This window comes from Triticum urartu, chromosome 3 (assembly GCF_003073215.2).
Source record: "Triticum urartu cultivar G1812 chromosome 3, Tu2.1, whole genome shotgun sequence".
NCBI lineage: Eukaryota > Viridiplantae > Streptophyta > Magnoliopsida > Poales > Poaceae > Triticum > Triticum urartu.
Genome location: NC_053024.1, coordinates 428262397 through 428285063, shown reverse-complemented (window position 1 = coordinate 428285063; position 22667 = coordinate 428262397). Strand labels below are relative to the sequence as shown.

Below are 22667 nucleotides of genomic sequence, written 5' to 3'. Positions count from 1 at the left end.
GTGTCGGAGGCGAGCCTCGCCCGGTTGCGCCGGATGGCGGCGGCGCGGGGCATCGACGGGGCGAAGGTGTTCAAGGCCGGCTCCGCCACCCCTGAGGGTCAAGGGAGCACCTTTTATCCGTTCTTCGTAAGCGCCATTGCTGCTGGCCTGGTGCCTCCCTTCTCCGAGTTCTTCTTCTCCGTCCTCCGCCATTATAAGCTCCACGCTCTGCATCTCCACCCCAACTCCGTCCTTCTCCTGGCAATCTTTGCCTATTACTGCGAGGCTCACGTGGGGGTGCAGCCCTCAGTGGCCTTGCTGCGCCACTACTTCTACCTCCGGACCTCTCGCGGTCCTGCTTCTGCGTGCGCGAGCTTCATCGCGTACGGCGGCGCCATTGCCATTTCGAACCCCGGGAAAAGGATTGAGGGCTTCAGGAGCAAGTGGGTCTTGGCGGATGCTGGGCGCATCCACCCTCGGCTGATCTTGCCCACGGAGCAACCCACGAGCTCCAGCGATTGGGGTCGAGCGGAGCTCGCGGACCCCCATGCGAAGCTGGTGTTGGAGAAGATGGATGCGGATCTGAGGCCGGCCAACATGGCGGCGGCGAAGCTGACTGGTGCGTCGCTGCTGAGGGAATTCCTGGAGCACCAGCTAGCTCCTCTTCGGTAGTACTCACTTCCGATGTGGAGGCCCCATCCGAGCCCCGCGGCCTTGGCCGACGGAGATCTGGCTGTGGTCCTCCAATCTCTGGTTGGGGGCGATGTGGCGAGGTTGGAGGGCGCTCCTACGCCCTTGTTCCTCCGCGACGACTGGGAGCAGGTAGTGGAGTCCATGCCCGTCTTCAACGGGGACGGGCCCGTGCCCATGGAAACTCCTGGGGAATCAGTGGACGTGTCCTCCGACGACTCCAGCGAAGAGGAGGAAGGAGGGGAGCGGGAAAAAGGGCCTGACTCCGAGGCGACTGACGGGGAGTCGAGGGCTCCCCTCCCCCGGCGCAGGTCCCGCGTTCTCCGCCTCTCTCTGAGCGATGACGACGAGGATGATGACGAGCAGGACGGCGGGAGCTTGCCCCCGATCTCAAAGAAGGACAGGACCGGGCTGATCTCCCGCGGGTCTGCCCCGGCCCCGAGGCGGACCGCAGACGCGCCTTCCGCTTCCAAGCTTCCCGAGGTTGACCCTTCCAGCCGGCTTTCAGGCTTCAAATTTGGCCGGAGGCCGCTTGAGCTCACTGGCGACGACCCGTAAGCGCTTGATTCTTGTCTTTATTTCTTGTTCTGCTTCTGAGGCTTGACGTCCGCATCTCTTGGATAGGCTGGCGCCCGCGGCAAAGAAGCCGAAGGGAGCTCTTGAGGTTCCATCCGTGGCAGCGCCTCTGTCCGCGAAGGAGGGTGACCGCAACGCATGGGCTTCTCCTGCCCGGTCGTCCTCGCGAGGCCTGGCTGAGCCGGCTGGGGCGAGCTCAGCCCCCATGGCCCAAGTGACTCCCGAGGTGCCTTTGCCTGCTGCCGCCACTACAGCCGTTGGGGCGCAGCAGACTCCGCCTCAGGATGCTGTGGCCGCGCTGCCGCCTTCTCCTTCTACTCCACCGACTGCTGTCTCTCCGACTCCTCCTGCCGTTCTGGATCATGCTGCTGCTGAGCTGGACCGGCTGCGGCAGGATCTTCTTGGCGCCGACCCTCGCTTGGTGGCCGGGCACTTGGAGTTGGCTTCAGGATGGATTTGCTCCGACGCTTCGATTCGGGCGGCACTGGTTCAGGCCTCGACGGCTTGTGATGAGGAGAGGCAGGCTGTCCTTGAGGCGAAGGCTGCTCGTGACGCAGCCCTGGGGGAGGTGGTCGACGTCCGTGGCCGCTGCAAAGTGCTGGAGGACGAGCTGCAAGGCCTGCGGGACCAGCTCGTGAAAGAGGTCCGCCTTTGCCAAGAGCAGGAAGAAGGCGTGAAGGCTCGCGAGGCGGCCGTCAAGGAGAGGGAGGTCAACCTCACGAAGCGCCGCGACCGCCTAGGCGCGCTGGAGCAGGAGTTGGGGGCGAGGAGGGCCGAGCTGGACGACAAGGCCCTAGTTCTTGCCGAGGACCGCGTGGCCTTCACGGAGATGGAGGCGAAGGCTCGCTCCTCGCTCCTCGCTGAGGACGCTTTACGACAGCGGCCTGGAGAGCCCGCTGGCTGGCGCCAAGGACGGCCCCGCCAAGCTGCTTCCCTTCCTGGTTCGCGCTCTTGAAGATGTCGCCCTTGGCCTTGGCCCCACGGCCGAGGCCGAGGCGCGTGTCCTGTCTTCTGCAGCGCTGACGCGGGTCCTCACCCACATCTACCTTCGCGATCCCGGCGTCGACCTCGACAGCCTGCTGGAGCCAGTAAGCGGCGAGCGTGCCGCTGCCGCTGCCGAGGCCGTGAAGGGTCGCGCGGAGGCTCTGTTGGGGAAGTTCCGGGCCTTCAGCACCAAGCCGAAACAAGGCACTGCCGACCCCACTGCTCCATGAGGCGAACCCACTCCGCGCTGCTCCACCGCCGACAAGTGACTCCGTTGTGGCTCCTGTCCTGCCTTTAATTCCTGCACATGTATCATGCCTCGGGGAGGCGTTTAACCTTGCGTTTGGCATTGGGATAACAGTGTGGACTGTAACATTTGTTTTTGAATTCCTTGAGATTTACGCTTTTCCTTCCTACTTGCTTATGTTCTACACCGGCAGAGCCCGGCCCCGCGCATACCTCAGCCGCCGTTAGCCCCGACCGGAAATCAGGACGGGACCAAGGAGTGAGGGGCTACGTGACAAGTTAGGCTCCTGAGTCATGATGCTCAGGAGTCCCCCTTGGCGCACGAAGAGTAAGTAGGGAGGTATGATGTGGGTGGATCTACCGTTCTACGTCTGCAGAGCCCGGCCGCGCGCATACCTCAACCGCCGTTAGCCTTTCAGAACTAAGGAGTGAGGGGCTACGTGACCAGTTAGGCTCCTGAGTCGCGATGCTCAGGAGTCCCTCTTGACGCTCAAACGACCTTCATACCTTGGCTCCGCTCGGGGAGAGATGCGCGACGAACCAGGCCCGGGGGGGCTGGCTGGGCGGCGTGCGTCTGGGCGTGACCCAGGCGCAGCCCCCGTGCCCAGCCCCCTCGCGCGGCACTCCTGAGGGGAGGCGTTACGATGAGGCTAGACACTGAGCTCTGGGCTCCCTGAGGTTGATGCGGCCCGGGGGCCACCCTCAGTTGTTTATCACCAGCGCGGAGCATAGCGCTTCCGTATGTGTACGGGCATAGCCGCTCCTCGGTAGTGTCGTCAGCCAGCGCGGAGCATGGTGCTTCCACTAGTACGTGGGAGGGGGCCCCCTCCGGGAGGAGCCCCCGGGGCGTGTACAGCCCCGTCCTGACACGTGGCTGGCATGGTAGGGCCTGGTGAGGTGTATCTGGGCACCCGTGAGCCAGCGCAGGACTCACGGGGCCCTACCTCTAGGCGGGTTGCACCTGGCACTGGGCCTTATCTTGTGATGTGTCCCTGCAAATTTGGTTATATGCCGGCACTCTACGTCCTCGGGTCCCGACCCTCGAGCTGGTCTCAGCCGTCGCTGGTATGCCAGGTCGCGATGCCGTGGACAAGGCCAGAGGGTGAGGGCTGGAGAGCCAGTAAGAGCCCTGAGTCGCGATGCTTAGGTACCCCCCTTTAACGTGCAAGTGGTGGGCATGGAAAAGAAGAGGTGCCGTGGACCGGCATCAAATAATCAAGCATGGTGGGTCGAACGCATAACCGGAAATAAACGCAAAAGGGATACATGCCGATGGGTCTGGCCCGAGCGACTTGGGGATGATGCAGCCAAGGGGCGCCCCCAACAAGGTAAGCTAACAACATGAAATAAAAGGGATACATGCCGCAGGGACGGACCCACGCGGCCTGAGAATAATGCAGCCCTGGGGGGCGCTCCCAGCTGGAAATGAAACTTGAAAGATGTCACCTGACGATGTTGAGGACGAAGGGGTGTTGGTGTAGCAGACTCGGTGGGCTACGGAAGCCGATCCTCACGAGCCCCCAGGCCCAGGGGCCTTGGGAGGCTCCGGAGGCGCTGGTGGCTCCTCGCGGACCATCTCCATCTCCGCCAGGGATGTGGAATGCCTGGCCTCTTGAGCCTCCATGATGCCCCTCATGAGGCGCTGGTATGTGGCAGCCGCATTCGGCAAGCCGTAAGGCATGCGAACATAGCTGTGGGGTGGACCTCCGCAGCTCCCCACTCGCGAGGGCCAGAGGCGCTCCAGAGAGGCGACTCGATTGAGCCCTGGTATGTCGATGCAAACGCACAGCCCACCATCCTCGCCTGGATGGGGAGCCACTGCTGGTAGGCGGCGGCCGCCTTTCATGACTCTTGACTCCTGTAGCTCCTGAATGGCCTTACTGACGAACTCCTGAGGGTCTGGCTCTCCTTGCCTTACTCCTTCTTGAGGGAAACATGCTTCGAAACACGCCTCCATGTGGTGCCCAAGCGCCTCCCTCGTGACCCTAGCCAGGTCGGTGGCCCTCCGGGGGAGAGCCCCCGAGCCCTGCCTGAGGAGGGCGCTGGGTGCGCTTTCCTATGCGATGGAAGGAAGTTCCCCCCTGGGCAGGCGCGGGCCCAGAGGGGCCTGCCTCCCGAGGGGCTGGGCCGGACGATGTCTTCTTCTTCTTGGGGGCAGTCTCGGGAAGCCTCCTGCTTCCGCGATCCGGGTCTTCCAGTGACGCGGACTGAAAGGCTCGTTCCAAGGAACACACCGCGTCCTTCTCTTCACAGGGCACCGTGATGACTCCGCCACTCCCTGGCATATTGAGGACGTTGTAGCCGTGGTGAGTTACGGCCATGAACTTGGCCAGCGCTGGGTACCCAAGGATGGCGTTGTACGGCAGGCGAATGTGAGCGACGTCGAAGTCGATGAGCTCGGTGCGGTAGTTGTCGCGTGCCCCGAAAGTGACAGGGAGGCGGACCTGCCCAATCGGGACCATGGAGCCGTCGGTGATTCCGGAGAAAGGCTTGGTTGGTTGAAGCTGGTTGTAGGGCACATGGAGATTGTTGAATGTTTCCACGGACAGGACGTTGAGCCCTGCCCCGCCGTCAATGAGGGTCCTGGTGACCACCACGTTGCTGATGATTGGGGAACAAAGCATCGGGAGGACTCCGGCTGTAGCCGCACACTTGAGCTGATCTGCTGAGCTGAACATGATGGCGCACGCCGACCACCTGAGAGGGCGCGTGGCTTCGAGTTTGGGGAGGACTGCATTCACTTCGCGGGCGAACTGCTTAAAGATGCGTTGAGAGGCTGGGGCTTGAGCCCCGCCCAGGATGCAAGCGATCGCGCGCGGCTCCTGGAAGCCCCCAGCCCCCTCGTTCTGGTGGCGGTCCTCGTTTCTCCTTGGCTGTGGCGGCAGCGGAGGGAGGCCTGCGTTGCCTTGCGGGCGATCCTCACGAGGCTGATCCCTCCAGTCTCCCTCGCGAGGCGGGTCTTGCCAGCGATCCTCGCGAGGTTGATCGCGCCACCCTTGGCGCGGGCCATGGTCTTCCCAGCGTCCTGCGTTCCTTCCTCCTCCTCGACTGTAGCCCCGGTCACCGTGATCGGGGCGACGGCCGATCCTTCCTTCTCGCACGACTCGGAGCTCTTGACATTCGTTGGTGTTGTGGGTGTGGAGGTCGTGGTACACATAGTATCGACTGCCCTTGGAAGGTTCGGGCTGATCTCTGCCCCGCTTGGTGTCTGGTTCTGCCGCGAGCACGGCAGCCCCCTTGCGCTTCACATCCTTGGCCTTGGGCTTCTTTTCTTCTGGGTCTGCGGCAGGCAGCTCGAGGAGGGAGAGACGCCCTTCCTTAGCCCTGGCGCACTTGGTTGCCAAGTTGAACAGCTCCAAGGAAGTGCACAGGTCTTCATGCATCGCCAGCTCCTCCTTCATCTTGACATCGCGCACGCCGTCGGAGAAGGCCGAGATGATGGCCTCCTCATTCACCTTGGGAATCTTGAGGCGTGCGTTGTTGAAGCGCTGGATGTACTTCTGCAGGGTCTCCCCGGGTTGTTGCTTGATGCGGCGCATGTCGCTCACGGCGGGTGGCCGGTCGCGAGTACCTTGGAAGTTGGCGATGAAGCAGGTGCGCATCTCGTCCCAGGAGGAGATCGTGCCTGGAGCCAGGTTCAGGAGCCAGGTGCGGGCCCCGTCCTTGAGCGCCATGGGAAACCAGTTCGCCATGACCTTCTCGTCTCTGTTGGCAGCTTCGATGCCCAGCTCATAGAGCTGGAGGAACTCCGCAGGGTCGGCCGTGCCATCGTAACGTGGAGGCAGGTCTGGTTTGAACTTGCAGGGCCACGTGACGCTGCGTAGCTCGGTGGTGAAGGCACGGCAGCCTGTTGTGGCCACGGGAGGCCTTGGGTGACGGGGAGCTTGGTCTTGCACATCCCCACGCGCTGCAGCTGGGAGCAGCGCGGGGTCTTGACGTGCGGGAGCAGGAGCATGGTCGCGACGTGCTGGAGCAGGGAGCGCCCGGGCAGCTTCTTGCGGGCGAGGGACTTCTTGGCAGCTCTGCTCTTGCCGCACTGGCACCTGACGGAGCGGGTTCCGCCCAAGGGCCACGCGCCTTGGAGCCATGGTGCCTTCTTGAGGAGGAGGCGGCTGGGGCGCCGCCGGAGCCTCGTCGCCCGCGCGGGGCGGGGTGCGGTGCAGCGGAACGGACGGCGCAGGAGAGCCCCCTGCGGCGCGGACGAGCTTGGCGACGCGGTCGAGCCATTCTTCGTAGACGTCGTCGACGGGACGGTAGCGCAGGAGCTCGTTTGCCGCGATGAGCGCAGCTCGAGCCTCCATGGGTACGCGGAGCGCGCGGGACGAAGAACCAGCTGGAGTGAGCGAGGGAGTAGCGGTGCGACCGTCTTGCCGCACGGACGGATGCTGAGACGATGCTTGCTGCTCGTCCCCCGCCGGGCCGGTGGCGGCGTTGACGGCAGGTGACGGGGAACGGCGTGGACGCCCGCCGACAGGAGCCGTCTGGGCGGCGCGGGAAGCGAGAGCAGCCCGGCGCTCGGCGTGGGCCTGACGAGCGTCAGACATGGGCGCGATGGTCGGAGGTGAACGGGGTGGTGGAAGACGAATTCCGGCGCACCCCTACCTGGCGCGCCAAATGTCGGATTTCGGGTTCCGGCAGACCCTTGAGGTTCGAACACTGAGGTGCGCACGGAGATTTCGCCTTCTACCTACCTGCACCCCTCCGCCTCGCTAAGAACTAAGCTATGGAAAGAACAACACAAGAGACACAGGGTTTATACTGGTTCGGGCCACCGTTGTGGTGTAATACCCTACTCCAATGTGTGGTGTGGTGGATTGCCTCTTGGGCTGATGATGATGAACAATACAAGGAAGAACAGCCTCGCGAGGGTCTGTTCTTGGCTGGGGGGATGAACTGCTGGGAGGAGTTCAATCACCTTCTCTCTCTCTCTGATCGATCTTCTCCCTGATTCGATCTTCTCTTCTTCGTCCTCCACCTGCCACACCCCTACCCTGTGGGTGGCTGGTCCTATTTATAGAGGCCCTGGTCCTCTTCCCAAATATCGAGCGGGAAGGGAGCCAACAATGGCGGGCTAATTTGAAGGGGGACAGCTAGCACCAGCTATCCTGACAAAATTAGTCTTCGCCTGCACAAAGCTCTGGTGGTGACGCCGTCTTGGGCTCCACGATGACCTCCGTCTTGCAGTCCTCCTGGTCTTGGTCTTGTTGCACCGAAATGTCAACCTTTGCCTGATGCCTCGGTACTCTGCGGCTGCGCTTGCCCCCTTTGCACCAAAGAGGAAAGGAGGACACTGCGCGGCTGGCGCCCGCCTGGCGCCTTTGGTCGTCATGGCTTACGTCACGGGCACCTCGTGAGGTCCCCCGCCTTGATCTCTCCGCCTCCTCGCGAGCCAGCCTGATAAGGCCGTGCCTGAGGAAGCTCCGTGTCGTCCGCCCCGCGAGGCTTGGCCCCTCGCGAGGGTCTTGAGTCTGTGTTGATGAAGATGGGCCATGCTGGGCCCCCTTTTGAGCCACGTCGCAGGCCGCAGGCAGGCAAGTCTGGGGACCCCCGTTCCCAGAACGCCGACAACCTCCTCCGAGGTACTGCACGGCATAAATGAAGATGTCGAGTTCAGGAACAGAGATCCCCTGTAGCGGCGCCGGCGTGAGGCTGGTCATAGTGGGGCGTAACTTAGGCTAGTATCATGCATGTGACACTAGTGTAAGTTACTACCTCCATAGTGCTAAGTAACATAGTGGTAGTATCATAGATTGTTTAATTTATTATAGACTCATTTTGCCTCGGGAAGCGCTATGTTACAGTAACATATTATGTTACCACAAGCACCTCTTTCCTCATTAAATACTTGCCATATAAGGAAAATTGTCTTGGGATGTGTTAAGTTACTACCTAAGTTACCCCCACTATGGCTAGCCTGATTGGGAGGGGCGGCCGGCTCCTGGTTTTTAGGGGCGTTTGATACGTGCATCGATCTATGAGTTTGTACCGGACACAATTTTCTATCCTGGCTTTTTTTAGGGGTGTTTCCTATCCTAGCTGGGTGTGATTTTTGTTGGACTCTTGGATTAGGTCAAACATGCGTCGGCAGACAGACAATGAAGCCCACGAGGACCCTTCATGCGATCTATTTTGATTTTGATAAAGATACGCAGATAAAATAGTACCACCTCGGATGTAGAAAATAATATAAGTGAAAAAAACTGAAAGCATAAATTCATGATAAGAAGCGTATTATGACGGTGAACCCGACAAAGTCAATCCATACTTTATTATTAGGGATAGACTAGCACACATGCCCGTGCGTTGCAACGGGAAAAATTGATGTGTCCACTAGAACACCCAACGGCGCAGCACGAAGGGGCAGTGGAGATGAGGTGATTTTTGACATTGACGCCGGGCTCAGACAACCCCCTTCGAGCTGCACGACATTCGTCATTCATGGATAAATTTCGCAACCAGATAAAAAAGATCACCCAAACAATAGTTAAACACACAAGAGATAAAAAAACAGCCCAAAATTAAGGGATTTTTTCGCCAAACAGAGATTCAGATTTCTTAACCGGGAATAAAAACCTCCTTAGACTAGACACAATGGGTAGTAACATAGAGTAGTAACATGCGTATGTTACTAGTTTATGTTACTACCTCTACAGTGGGGAGTAACATATGTGTGATAACATGCAATACTTCATTTATTACACTATAGACTCATCTTGTTTTGATATATGTGATGTTACTCATACTAGTAGTAACTAGCTATGTTACTACTTTCCTCTCTTTCTTCATTTATTGTTTGCCACATTATCTATTTTATCTAGAAATGTGTGATGTTACTATCTATGTTACTCCCATTGTGAGTAGTCTTACTCTACTTAGGCTAGGAAGACCAAACACATTAAAAGCACAAGAGTCGAGAGTCCATATTCACTCCTACCATTGTTATTAAAAAATTGATACCATAGTCTAATTAGAGCAAAAGAGACTATACTTATGTCAAAAATAATAAACATCCAGTAAAATATCAAAAGGGGAAAATATATCACTGAATGATTATGTCAAAAAAAAGAAACATATCAGGCAACTCTTTGCATCAAATAGCAAGATCTTACTTCATGCATAAGATTACACTGCTAGGTGCTTCCTGGATAAATAATGGCACGAGCAAAGATTTGTGTATGCATTTGTGTCTAGCAACCAATACCACACTGCAAAAAGCAAGAGAGTATACAAATAAATAGCTGAGGTCTATTGATTCCATGAGGACCAACAATACAAATAACCCTCTCTGCCAGCCACTATTGTTGTACACGCAGTGTACTGTACCGTTCAGGAAAAAAGAAGACACTGCTTCCAATTAAGTACATATAAACTCATTGTATTATGCACAAATCACTTACTTAAAAAGATATATACCATGGTGCTACAGTTCAGCGCCTTGCACAGGCACCTCATCAACAATTCGTTGGTCCTAAGCAGGAATTGATGACTGAGAGTCTTACCATATAGGGATAGATTGGATGAAAGCCTGCGTTTTCCTCTCTCTTTCTCTCTAACCTCTCTCTATTTGCACCATGGGCAGTACGCCATGGATGGTTGAGCTCCATGCCCGAGCTCTGTCCACCGCCGCCGTTGCCCGGAACTGACGCCGGCCAACTGGATCCGCGTCGTTCCGGTCGGTTCCCGCCGCCCCCTCACCAGAACCTCTTGTGTTGTCGTCTTGTATATCGTCATGAACCTGCTGCTGCCTTTGTTCTTCAGCCACAAGCAGAGCGGCTCGCTCGCCTCGTGTTGACCACGCCTGGGCCAGCGTGCCTCCAGCTCTCCACACCTGTAGGCCGCTGCCTGCGCCGTCTTAGTCTTCCTCTCGCCCTCGAGCTCCCGCACATCTCTCCCTTCTCTGGCTGCTCATACCGCCATGGACATTGCTGCTAGCTGCTGCCTCTTGCTCCGCGGCTACTCTCCGGTGACCCGGCCGTCGCTGTCGGCGGGCCCTTCATCTCCCTCTTGCCCGACGCCTACCCTATCACAACAGGCTGTGGGTCAGAGCCGGCAGAGACGAAACATATCTTGGCATCTCCAACTCTGGGACGGGGATCTTGGACCCACATCTCCACGCCTGGGATAGGTCGCAGCTATGACACCCCGAGACCGACGCTTCAGAAGACTTTCATATTTTCGTGATCGCCGTGTGTTTTATTTGTGCTTGCTCTTTTATTTTTGCATTGCATCATGTCATCATGCCATCATGTCATTAATCTTTGCAACTCAAATAAGTAAACCATATGGATCTTCAGTCCATTTAAACCGAGAGAATTCACATGATGATTCTCTTTATAACATATCCTCTCGATATTAGGGAGCTATATTAAATATTCCATTTTCGGAATCACCCATAAACACACTTGCATATAATCACATGCCTTTTCCCGCTTCAAGTTTGGTCCCCAAACTTTGCCCATATTTTCTTTCATCGCTTTCCCGATCTTCCCAAAAATTCCGAACATTTTTGGACACTCCGAAATCCTACACTCCATTCAAACTCCTTTGGTGCAAGTTAAATAATTTTGGATTTAACTTCCCTGATTTTGCCGGAACCATTTTTGTTGGGTTGGAAATATTTCATTTAGCCCTACAAAATATGTCCCACCATCTAATTCTTATTCATGGTCTTTTCTCTTAATTATTTTGACCTCTCTCTCTATTTTTTTTCTTCATCTAAAGGGAATAAGGGAGAGAGGAAGAGCCCAGCCAAACCTCTTAGGCCTCCTATAGCTGCCGGACACTAGGCCAAGGCCTAGTCAAACCTCCCCTGCCTAACCCTAGCCCGCACTCTGCTCGTTCCCCTCCTCTCGATCTCAACCTCGTCTCCCCTTGCGCCGCCAGAACCCCATCCCCATCGATCCCTTCTCTCCCCTCGTCCTCCGCACGTAGGAGCTCGTGCCTGATCCCTATCTCCTTCCCCTCGCCCTCTCCTCGATTCCCTCCTCCCACACGCATGCACCAGAGAGAGGGATCCCGATCCCCAGCTCCTTGTGCCTGAAGGTCGAGCTCGCGAGCTCCTGGGTTGTTCTTCCTCCCGCTGGGACCAGAAGTGCCGGCGCCCTCGACCCGCCTAGTCGTTGCCATGGTCTGGAGCCCGTGCCTCGGTTGTTTCATGGACCACGGCCGCCGCGCCTTCCCTCTCCTCCGTGCCCGCGCGCTGCCCGACGCCTCCTCCTCGAGTTCGTAGGGCGAACGTCGGCAACCTCCGCTGCTAACCGTCGTCCGCCGGCCTCCCCTAGCTGTTGGGTGCCTCCTCTGCTCAGCGACACCTTGTGTCGCTCGTCAGGGATGTCGTTGCGCCTCTGCCTCATCTCTGTACTCCCGCGGCTCTGCTAGCTCCGTCGCCGCCCCTGCTGGCCTCGCTCAGGCAGGCCGCCGCTGCCTCCCCTACACCATCACCATGGCCCCGTGCACATGCTGCTGTTGCCTTTGCCCCATGCATCCACCACTGTTGCGAGCACAACATCCGCAAGCCCTGTTGCCTTCGGTTGCAGCCAGTTCGTTTTCTTCTGCTGGATACCGACACCCGAACGACTACAAGGTGTTGCGCCAAGTACCACCACCATCGACCGTGAAGGACTTGGAGTCACCATTTACCTCTCCGAGTGAACGTGAACGACTACCATCGCCGTGGATCCGACAAGTACCCCTACAACAAGTGTATCTCTATCACCGTCTTCGGAATCACTAAGAACGCCAAGTACCCCTTCGAGTTGACGAGACCGGCAAGTTCGAAAACCCCAAGTACATCTTTGAAACGACCGAGTACCACTACCGTCGACCCTCGAAGACTCCGTGGACGTCAAGTTCCGTGTCGTGACCCCGAACCTCTATGAAAACGTTGTACGACTACTTCCGTGGTCGAAGACCCATGTACAACTACCATCGCCGTGTACGACTACCTCCACTACGAACGTCTACTTCCTCTACTTTGCACCGAACGAGAACCGCTCCGTTTACACGCTTCGAAGGTATAACCGCCGGAGCGACCGCCGTGGACGAATGTTGTGTGATGTATGAGATGAACCCCGTGTTTGCACCGTGCCCGTTTGTTTCGTGCACATCCCCGTTTGCCATGCCGTTGACCCGTGGGAACACGGTAGTCGGGATCACCCCACCATCTTTAGCATGTTCCACATCCGCACACTTCCTTTTGCACCGACATCTCAATTGAGTTACCGGAACCGGAATGTTGCCGTGACACCATTTCCGTTGTCGTTGCTGTGGCACCCCTTTCGTTTCCGCCATGATGACAAATGTCTCATATCTTATCATGTCAACCTTTTACAAAATTGCATAAATTTGCACATGTCATCCGCATCATAATAATAACATTTAAAATGTTTTAAATTGTTGTTGCATTAAATTGCTAAATGCATATGGGGATTTACCGAAATTGTTGTTTGATGTTTCCGGCCCCATTTAAATTGTTTAGATAGTATAGTTCTGTTATGCTTCACCTCTTGCCATGTTAACCAACATTTAATATTGTTGAGTACCTAAACGGGAGAGAACTAAATAATTAAATGTGGTGTTTCTTTGCATATTGAGCTCCACTTAATTGTTAGTATTGTTTGTGCATATTGCCATGCCATGCCTCTTTAAACCGGACATGCATCATATTTGATTGTGCATCATGCCATGTTTATGCTTGTTGGTTTACCATGTTGTTTGCTCATTTCCGGTTGTGCTTCTTCGGATTAGTTCCGATAATGTCGCGTTTGTGAGGATACGTTCGACTATGTCCGTTTATCTTCTTCATGGACTCATTCTTCTTCCTTGCGGGATCTCAGGCAAGATGACCATACCCTCGAAATCATTTCTATCTTTGCTTGCTAGTTGTTTGTTCTATTGCTATGTCGCGCTACCTATCACTTGTTTATCATGCCTCCCATATTGCCATGTCAAGCCTCTAACCCACCTTCCTGCAAACCGTTGTTTGGCTAAGTTACCGTTTTGCTCAGCCCCTCTTATAGCGTTGTTAGTTACAGGCGAAGCTGAAGTTTGTTCCAAATTGGAACATGGATATGTTGGGATATCACAATATATCTTATTTAATTAATGCATCTATATACTTGGTAACGGGTGGAAGGTGTAACGCCCGGATAATCATGCTACAGTGATCTCACGTTAATGGTAACACGTCACCTCTGTCACTATAATTAATCTCGGGTTAATTCAAAACCGTTTCAAATTTAAATCCTAAATAAGTCAAACGACAAAAGTTTTCAAATATTAAGATAAAATGTTCGGGCTATGTCTATTATTGCATCGGTAATTATCGTAAAGAAAACACATTTTTATAAGATGCCTAAATGACTTAAAATGAATTAAAACAAAAAGGAAATAATAAAAGAAAGAAAATACAAAGGAGAAAAAAAAAGGAAAAGCATTCACCCCCGGGGCCACCGGCCCAACTGGGCCACGACCCACCAGGCCGGCCCAACCGGCCACCCTCACTCCCCATATCCCCCCACCACCAAACCCTAACCCACCCCGTCGCCCCACTCCCCCCCACTCCCCACTCGCTCTCCCCCACCCCCTCGCTCTAGATCTGGATCGGGGAGAGGCCCGACCCCGTCGCCCCGGATCCCGTCGACCGGAACGCCGCCTCGCCGCCCTCCTCCTCGACGGACCTCCTCACCGGACTGCTTCCCCGCCGCGCGTCGTCCCCATCCCCTCCCCGTCGCCTCCCCAACCTGCCCCGAGCCCGCTCCTTCGACCCTACCAAGCCCGGTGAGGCCATGGCCTCCGCCCTCCTCCTACCCCTGTCGCTGCGCCCCTCCTCTCTCTCCGTCGCCGGCCGCGCAGCTCGGCTGCGCCCGCGTGCCGGAGCTCACGCTCCGGGCCGCTCGCCGCCCCGTGCCGTGGCCTCGTGCTCGCCGCCCCCGCTTCTGCTCTGCTGCCGCTGCCCACCGCTCGCCGGGCCGAGCCCCCTCCACCCCGCGCACGCCCCGCGAGCCTCCTCCCTGCGCGCCCCGTGCCGCTATTCCCGCGCGCCCGCGCCCGCGCCTCCCACTGCTGCATCTGCCGTGCCCTCTCCCCGCATCGCCATCGCCGGCCCCCTGTGTCCCGCCGTCGCCCGCACCGCCTCCCCCTGCCTCGCCGGCTCTGACTAGCCGCGCCGCCAGCGCTGCCCCTTGCCGCGGCATGCTGCTCCGGCCGGCCTTGCCCCCTCGTGCTGGGCGCTGGGTACGCCCCGCCCGGAGCCCGTAGCCCCGCTAACGCCAGCGCCCGTTAGGCCCCCTCTGGGCCACTGCCAAACGGGGCCCACGCCCCCCCCTAGAACAAAAAAAGGAAGGATTAAAAAAAATTAATTAAAATTAAAAATTAAATAAATAATAATTAGATAAATAATAATTAAATAAATAATGATAATTAAATTAATTAATTAGTTAAGGAATTAATTAAGTTAATTAATCCTATTTAATTAACCTAATTAACTAGTTAGTTTAATTAAACAGTAATTAGATTAGTTAATCCTAATTAGACTAAAACAGTCAATGACGAACGGGACCCACATGTCAGTTGACCAGTCAACGCCTCTGTTGACTGCTGACATCATGCTGACGTCAGCGTACACTGTTCTGGATAATGTTGGGTTTAAATAAATAATTAAAATCAGAAAATGATTTAAATCTTTAGAAAATCATATCTTTTAATCCGTAATTCGGATGAAAATACTTTATACATGAAAGTTGCTCAGAACGACGAGACGAATTTGAATACGCAGCCCGTTTATCCGCCACGCATCCCTAGCATAGCGAACACGTAACTTTCCCCCCTCCGGCTCCTCTGCTCGAAAACGCGAAACACCGGGGATACTTCCCCGGATGTCATCCCCCTTCACCGGTATCACCTACTACCGCGTTAGGGCACCTCTAACGCCGTTACTTGTCATGTCATGCATCACTATGCATATGCTTGCATATATATTTATTGTTTCTCCCCCCTCTTCTCTCGATAGACACCGAGGCCGACGCCGCTGCTACCCCGTACGACTACGGTGTTGACGACCCCTCTCTCTTGCCAGAGCAACCAGGCAAGCCCCCCCTTTGATCACCAGATATCGCCTACTCTTCTCTATACTGCTTGCATTAGAGTAGTGTAGCATGTTACTGCTTCCCGTTAATCCTATACTGATGCATAGCCTGTCCTTGCTACTACTGTTGTTACCTTTACCTGTAATCCTAATGCTTAGTATAGGATGCTAGTTTATCATCAGTGGCCCTACATCCTTGTCCGTCTGCCATGCTATACTATCGGGCCGTGATCACTCGGGAGTTGATCACGGGTATATACTATATACTTTATACTTGATACATGTGGTGACTAAAGATGGGTCGGCTTGAGGAGCACCCGCGAGTGGATCTTTGAGGCGGAGCGACAGGGCAGGTTCCGACCACCTAGGAGAGAGGTGGGCCTGGCCCTGGTCGGCGTTCGCGGATACTTAACACGCTTAACGAGATCTGGGCATTTGATCTGAGTCTGGCCATTTGGTCTATACGCACTAACCATCTACGCGGGAGTAGTTATGGGTATCCCGGCGTCGTGGTATCAGCCGAAGCCTTCGTGACGTCAGCGAGTGAGTGGCGCGCGCCGGATTGGACTGGAAGGCCACTAGGCTAGGTCTGCTTTCGGCCGCGTTCGCAACGTGCAGGTGTGCTAAGGGCGATGGGCCCAGACCCCTGGGCGCTTAGGTTTAGACCGGCGTGCTGACCTCTCTGTTGGTCTAGGTGGGGCTGCGACGTGTTGATCTTCCGAGGCCGGGCATGACCCAGGAAAGTGTGTCCGGCCAAATGGGATCGAGCGTGTTGGGGTATGTGGTGCACCCCTGCAGGGAAGTTAATCTATTCGAATAGCCGTGATCTTCGGTAACAGGACGACTTGGAGTTGTACCTTGACCTTATGACAACTAGAACCGGATACTTAATAAAACACACCCTTCCAAGTGCCAGATACCACCGGTGATCGCTCTCTCACAGGGCGACGAGGGGAGGATCATCGGTTAGGATTATGCTATACGATGCTGCTTGGAGGACTTCAGTCTACTCTCTTCTACATGCTGCAAGACGGAGGCTGCCAGAAGCGTAGTCATCGAAAGGACTAGCTATCCCCCTCTTATTCCGGCATTCTGCAGTTCAGTCCACCTATGATAGCCTTATTCCAGATGATACCAATGCATACATATGTAGTGTAGCTCCTTGCTTGCGAGTACTTTGGATGAGTACTCACGGTTGCTTTCTCCCTCCTTTCCCCCTTTTCCTTCTTCCTGGTTGTCGCAACCAGATGTTGGAGCCCAGGATCCAGACGCCACCGTCGACGACGACTCCTACTACACCGGAGGTGCCTACTACTACGTGATGCCCGCTGACGACGACCAGGAGTAGTTAGGAGGATCCCAGGCAGGAGGCCTGCACCTCTTTCGATCTGTATCCCAGTTTGTGCTAGCCTTCTTAAGGCAAACTTGTTTAACTTATGTCTGTACTCAGATATTGTTGCTTCCGCTGACTCGTCTATGATCGAGCTCTTGTATTCGAGCCCTTGAGGCCCCTGGCTTGTAATATGATGCTTGTATGACTTATTTTATTTGTAGAGTTGTGTTGTGATATCTTCCCGTGAGTCCCTGATCTTGATCGTACACGTTTGCGTGTATGATTAGTGTACGATTAAATCGGCGGCGTCACAGAAGGCTTGGCCTTATGCCTGGTGTTTTGTTCCACTCTTGCCGCCCTAGTTTCCGTCATACCGGTGTTATGTTCCTTGATTTTTGCGTCCCTTACGCGGTTGGGTGTTATGGGAACCCCTTGACAGTTCGCTTTGAATAAAAATCCTCCAGTAAGGCCCAACCTTTGTTTTACATTTGACTAACAACCTATACCTTTCCCTTGGCAGTAATTAACCCGAGGGTCATCTTTATTTTAACCCCCCGGGCCAGTGCTTCTCTAAGTGTTGGTCCGAACCAGAGCCACTTGCGGCGCCACCTCGGGGAAACTTGAGGGCTGGTTTTAGCTGTACGTAGTGTTCATCCGGTGTTGCCCTGAGAACGAGATATGTACAGCTCCTATCGGGATGTCGGCGCATCGGGCGGTCTTGCTGGTCTTGTTTTACCATTGTTGAAATGTCTTGTAACCGGGATTCCAAGACTGATCGGGTCTTCCTGGGAGAAGGAATATTCTTCGTTGACCGTGAGAGCTTGTGATGTGCTAAGTTGGGACACCCCTATAGGGTTCGAACTTTTGAAAGCCGTGCCCGCGGTTATGTGGCAGATGGGAATTTGTTAATGTCTGGTTGTAGATAACTTGACACTTAACTTAATTAAAATGCATCAACCGCGTGTGTAGCCATGATGGTCTCTTATCGGCGGAGTCCGGGAAGTGAACACGGTTCTTGTGTTATGCTTGAACGTAGGTAGTTTCAGGATCACTTTTTGATCACTTCTAGCTTCACGACCGTTGCGTTGCTTCTCTTCTCGCTTTTATTTACGTATGTTAGCCACCATTTTTGCTTAGTGCCTGCTGCAGCTCCACCTCATCGCCCTATCCTACCCATAAGCTTAAATAGTCTTGATCTCGCGGGTGTGAGATTGCTGAGATCCTCGTGACTCACAGATACTTCTAAACAGTTACAGGTGCCAATGATACCAGTGCAGATGACGCAACCAAGCTCAAGTGGGAGCTCGATGAAGATTATGATCGTTGTTTTGTTTCGTTTCATGTTGATCAGTAGTGGAGCCCAGTTGGGACGATCGGGGATCTAGCTTTTGGGGTTGTCTTCTTTTATTTTGGTTCCGTAGTCGGACCTTTAATTGTATTCTGGATGATGTATGTTTAACTTGTATTTATGTGAAGTGACGATTGTAAGCCAACTCTTTATCCCTTTCTTATTTAGTACATGGGATTGTGTGAAGATTACCCTTTTGCGACAAACCTACCATGCGGCTACGTCTCTAAGTCGTGCCCCGACACGTGGGAGATATAGCCGCATTTGTGGGTGTTACAGCAGCGGATGTAACCCTCGAATCGTTTTGCACCATGAATAGTACCACCTCGGATGTAGAAAATAATATAGGTGAAAAAAACTGAAAGCGTAAATTCACGGAAAGAAGCGTATTGTGACAAAGTCAATCCGTGCTTTATTTTTTTTATTATATATATATATTAGGAAGAGATTATTAGGGAAAAGATATGAATGAGACACATATTACCATGAAAAAAGAAGACATATGTACATTTTTTATTGAAACGGACGTCAATTTTTAGACAACTCGTGAACGTGTCCAGCTTACGCACGTTAGCACTTTTTTTTGTCACAAGCACATATATACTGAGATCCCCTGATCGAGAAATCATGCGGCCGCCAGCTCGATAAAAGCCCCCGATTGATCCTACCCAACAAGTCGCGTCGAACCCTTCTACCCACCCACCCCCTCGCGCCGCCAAGCCCTAGCTAGGGTTTTGCCCTTTTCCTCCCCCGCCGCCCCCGCCCATGGATCCCTTCTCGAAGAAGCGCAAGCCGGACGAGAACGGCGCGGTCGCCGCCTCCCCCGCCGCCGGTGCTGCCGCGCTCGGGCTCACGCGCGATGACGTCCTGCGTCTCCTCGACCCGCTGTCCCGCGACCAGCTCGCCGACATCGCCGCCGCCGCGGCGCTCGCCTCCGGGGTCGCGCTCGATGCCGTGCGCGCCGCCGCCGACCGCGACCCGGCCTTGCGCAAGCTCTTCGTCCGGGGCCTCGGCTGGGAGACCAACTCCGACTCGCTCCGCGCCATCTTCTCCGCCTACGGCGACCTCGAGGAGGCCGTGGTCATCAGCGACAAGACCACCGGCCGCTCCAAGGGCTACGGATTCGTCACCTTCCGCCACGCAGACTCCGCCCTCCTCGCTCTTAAGGAACCATCCAAGAAGATCGACGCCCGCGTGACCGTCACTCAACTCGCGGCCGCTGGCGCGGCCGGTGGGCCGTCCGGTGGGACTACCGGCGCAGGTGGTGTCCCTTCAGCAGACGTCTCACTGCGCAAGATCTTTGTTGGGAACGTTCCCGCTGACATGCCATCAGAGCGCCTCCTCGCGCACTTTGCTTCCTATGGAGAAATTGAAGAGGGGCCGCTTGGGTTCGACAAGCTGACGGGCAAGTTCAGGGGCTTTGCGCTCTTTGTGTACAAGACACCTGAGGGGGCGCAGGCCTCACTAGTGGACTCAACTAAGGTAATCGATGGGCAACAGCTCTTGTGCAAGCTAGCCATCGAGGGGAAGAAGGGGAAGCAGCAACCACAACAATCCGGGCCTGCCGGGCAACAGCAACCACAGATGCTCCAGGGTGGCCCGCCGGACATGACGGGTTCTGGGCTTGGGCTAGGTGGACCGCAGATGGGTGGGCAGTATGGTGGCCCTGGGAATGGTATGCCATCGTTTGGCGCATTTGGTGGTCCCAACCCATATGCGAACATGCCATCGTCCATGGGCGGCGGTGGTGGAGCTGGTTTGGGCTCAATGGGAAATCCGATGCATTCCGGGATGGGTTCTGCTGGGGCTGGTGGATTTGGCGCGGGTGGGCTGGGTGGTGGTTCATTTGGGGGCTCGTCTCAATTTGGTGCTGCTGGTATGGGGCCTTATGGTGGTCTAGGCATGGGGGGACCTTCGTCACTATACCGTATGCAACAGGGCTCAGGTGGGCTGCCCTCAGGCTATGGCGAGGGTGGAAACTACCCTCTTCCAGGGTCTGGGTTCCGGGGTCAGGACCCTCAAGGGATGTCACCAGGACCAGGTGGCAGGGCTCCTCCTATGTACCCCAATGTGCCACCTTATTTCTAAGGTAATTTCACACCCTTCTGTTGTTACTTGCTTTTACTAGGTGAGTGTGCTTGTTTTGAAGTGGCATGTTGTAGCAAAATAAGTCGTGCATCATAGATGTCTTCCGCTATTTTCTTAATGATGATGATGAAATACTATGTGTTATGCCTGAAATACTATGGTGTGTTATGCCTGTTTGCAAATTGTGATTGTTGCATTGTCGTCATGCTGCGTTTGCGTTTTATGTGAATATGTGATGTAACTGGAATGGATGATTGCTGCCTGGTTTGAACTAGCAAAATATGTAAGACGACTTAGCGATGTGGTGCTGCAAAAGTTGATTGGTCGGTATGGGGTTGCTAGGTTAATGGTGTATCGTGTGACATGTTCCATACTTTTCCTGTTAGTGTGCTATTTGCTTCTTATTCTGTGTTTTTTTGTGGGTCGATACTTCAATTTTTGTGGCATTGCCATGTTTATGTTGGCATGATAATCTGATGCATCCCTTGCACTAAATGGTATTGTGTTTGTGTGTTGCATGTTTTTTCTTTCTGTCTTCCTTCATGACATGCCATTGTGAAAAGTTGGTACATGATTTGTGACCAAGCTGTTGTTTTTGGACGATTGAGCTTTGCTGTTGTTGATTTTGGTTATGCTAACAGATCATATGTGTCTGTGTGTTGTTGCCCTGATCTAACTATGCTGGTTTGTAGTTGATTATAGTGTTTCTGTTGTGGAGTGACAGCAGTTGGCAAACAATCTGAGCAATTTCTGTCATGTACAGAGTATTGTAATGGGCCCATGCTGATATGCTTGACCATTTTAGATGTTTGTTAATGTCTGAAATATGTTGATTGATGTGATGAGGTTTTACATTTATTGGGTCGCTAATTCAGTTTCTTCCTCAGATCCGACACCCTTGGGTTTCTTATTTAGTTCATAATGCCAGAACATTAGCACATTTCGTAGAACCTGAAACTGGACATTTCCACGTTCCACATCACAAAAACATACAATCTGTAGTTTCCTGTTCCAGATTTTGATTCATGGATTGCGGTTATATAATGCTTCCTTATGTTTGATTAGTTAGATTTCTCCAATGTTGAAGTTTTGGTTATGCCATGTTTGTCTAATGCTTCTGTCCTAGTATGTTGTATTGTATATACATCTGGACTACATAATACACCCATGGGAAATCTCTGCTTCTAATGTTTCTGCCATTAGTTTGCGGTTGCACATCATGTGCTTATGCATAGAATGGATCTCATCTTGTATTTGAATAGCTTTATTTTCATTTTTATTGGCCACTCTTTCAGTTCATTGGTGAATTCAAAACATAACTATACACATCCTGCGATAAATTGAACTGGTTATGTATCATTGAAAGCGTAATATAACATAAAGTGTTATCTTATAGTTAGTAGAAATATTACTCTTCAAGATTACTATTTTATCTTGGTTGTACCATATTTAGTTTTTTTGTCACTTGAACATGAACACTAGGTTTGCTGTTCGTCAATATTCTTTTTATGCTCTTGTTGATTTTGTTTTTGCATCATTTTGCTCTGTTCTGATTAATTTTGCAGTATTTACTCTAAAGTTTGCCAAATGTAGTTTTAACTGATTATACTTTTTTATTCCTGCATTGTATCATCTATATAAGTAAGTATTAGGTGTGGTATTTGGAACTTGATGAACTATAAGCATTGTATTTCTAACCCTTGTTTTTAGTGTCATATTACCTGTATTTTGTCTGTATATTTCTGCTCAGCTGAACTATTGATTGAATTCTAGTGAATGTGTGACTCAGGTTGTTGACAACTCTTGGGAGCATGTGCTTTGAATGGTTGTGCTGAATTCAGAAGTGTTGTCTGCATACATGGATGTCTTGCATATTCTGGCTACCTCTGATCTGGAAATCAGTTTTGCTCTGAGTTTTCGTTGTTAAGAGATAAATCAAGCTAGATTAGTGTTTTATGTGAACTCTTTCACTAGACATGTACTTCTTATGACTGCTTTGCAGTCTGTCTATTTAAATACCTGAATTATCATTGTTACATTCTTGTGTATTGTCTTGTGATACCAAGTTACTTATGGTCATGTATGGTGAAAATTTGCTTGTTTATCTGTGGACTGTTTATATGTATGAGTGATATCGACATGTCTGCTTGGTAGGGTTGTAATATTTTTGCAGGTTCTAAAGAACTTTTTTTACTTTTGACAATGTCCTGGGTAAGTTTGGATATTTTGTTGATTTCCTTTCATCGGCATCATTTTTTTGTGCAGTTTCCATACATGCGTCTGTTGAGTGTATTATCGTTCGTCACACACAACAGTGTCTGTTATGATTTTGTTTGATG

The 22667-nt window shown here is 53.3% G+C and overlaps 1 protein-coding gene across 2 annotated transcripts; it reads left to right on the top strand.

Annotated features, from left to right (window-relative positions):
* Positions 1–18903: 18903 nt before the first annotated feature.
* LOC125544202 (UBP1-associated protein 2C) lies at positions 18904–22364 on the top strand. Of its 2 annotated transcripts, none has more exons than XM_048707803.1 (2): positions 18904–20329; positions 22102–22364. In XM_048707803.1, exon 1 carries the CDS (start codon positions 19006–19008, stop codon positions 20326–20328), a length of 1323 nt encoding a protein of 440 aa, XP_048563760.1. In that variant the 5' UTR covers positions 18904–19005; the 3' UTR covers position 20329; positions 22102–22364. The 2 variants fall into 2 exon arrangements, with proteins under 2 accessions (XP_048563760.1, XP_048563759.1); XM_048707802.1 differs by having other exon boundaries at positions 18905–20329; positions 22118–22364.
* The last annotated feature ends 303 nt before the right edge of the window (positions 22365–22667 follow it).

Excerpts from the sequence above, each read along its gene's own strand:
- LOC125544202 (XM_048707803.1), top strand. The coding sequence starts at position 19,006 with ATGGATCCCTTCTCGAAGAAGCGCAAGCCGGACGAGAACGGCGCGGTC.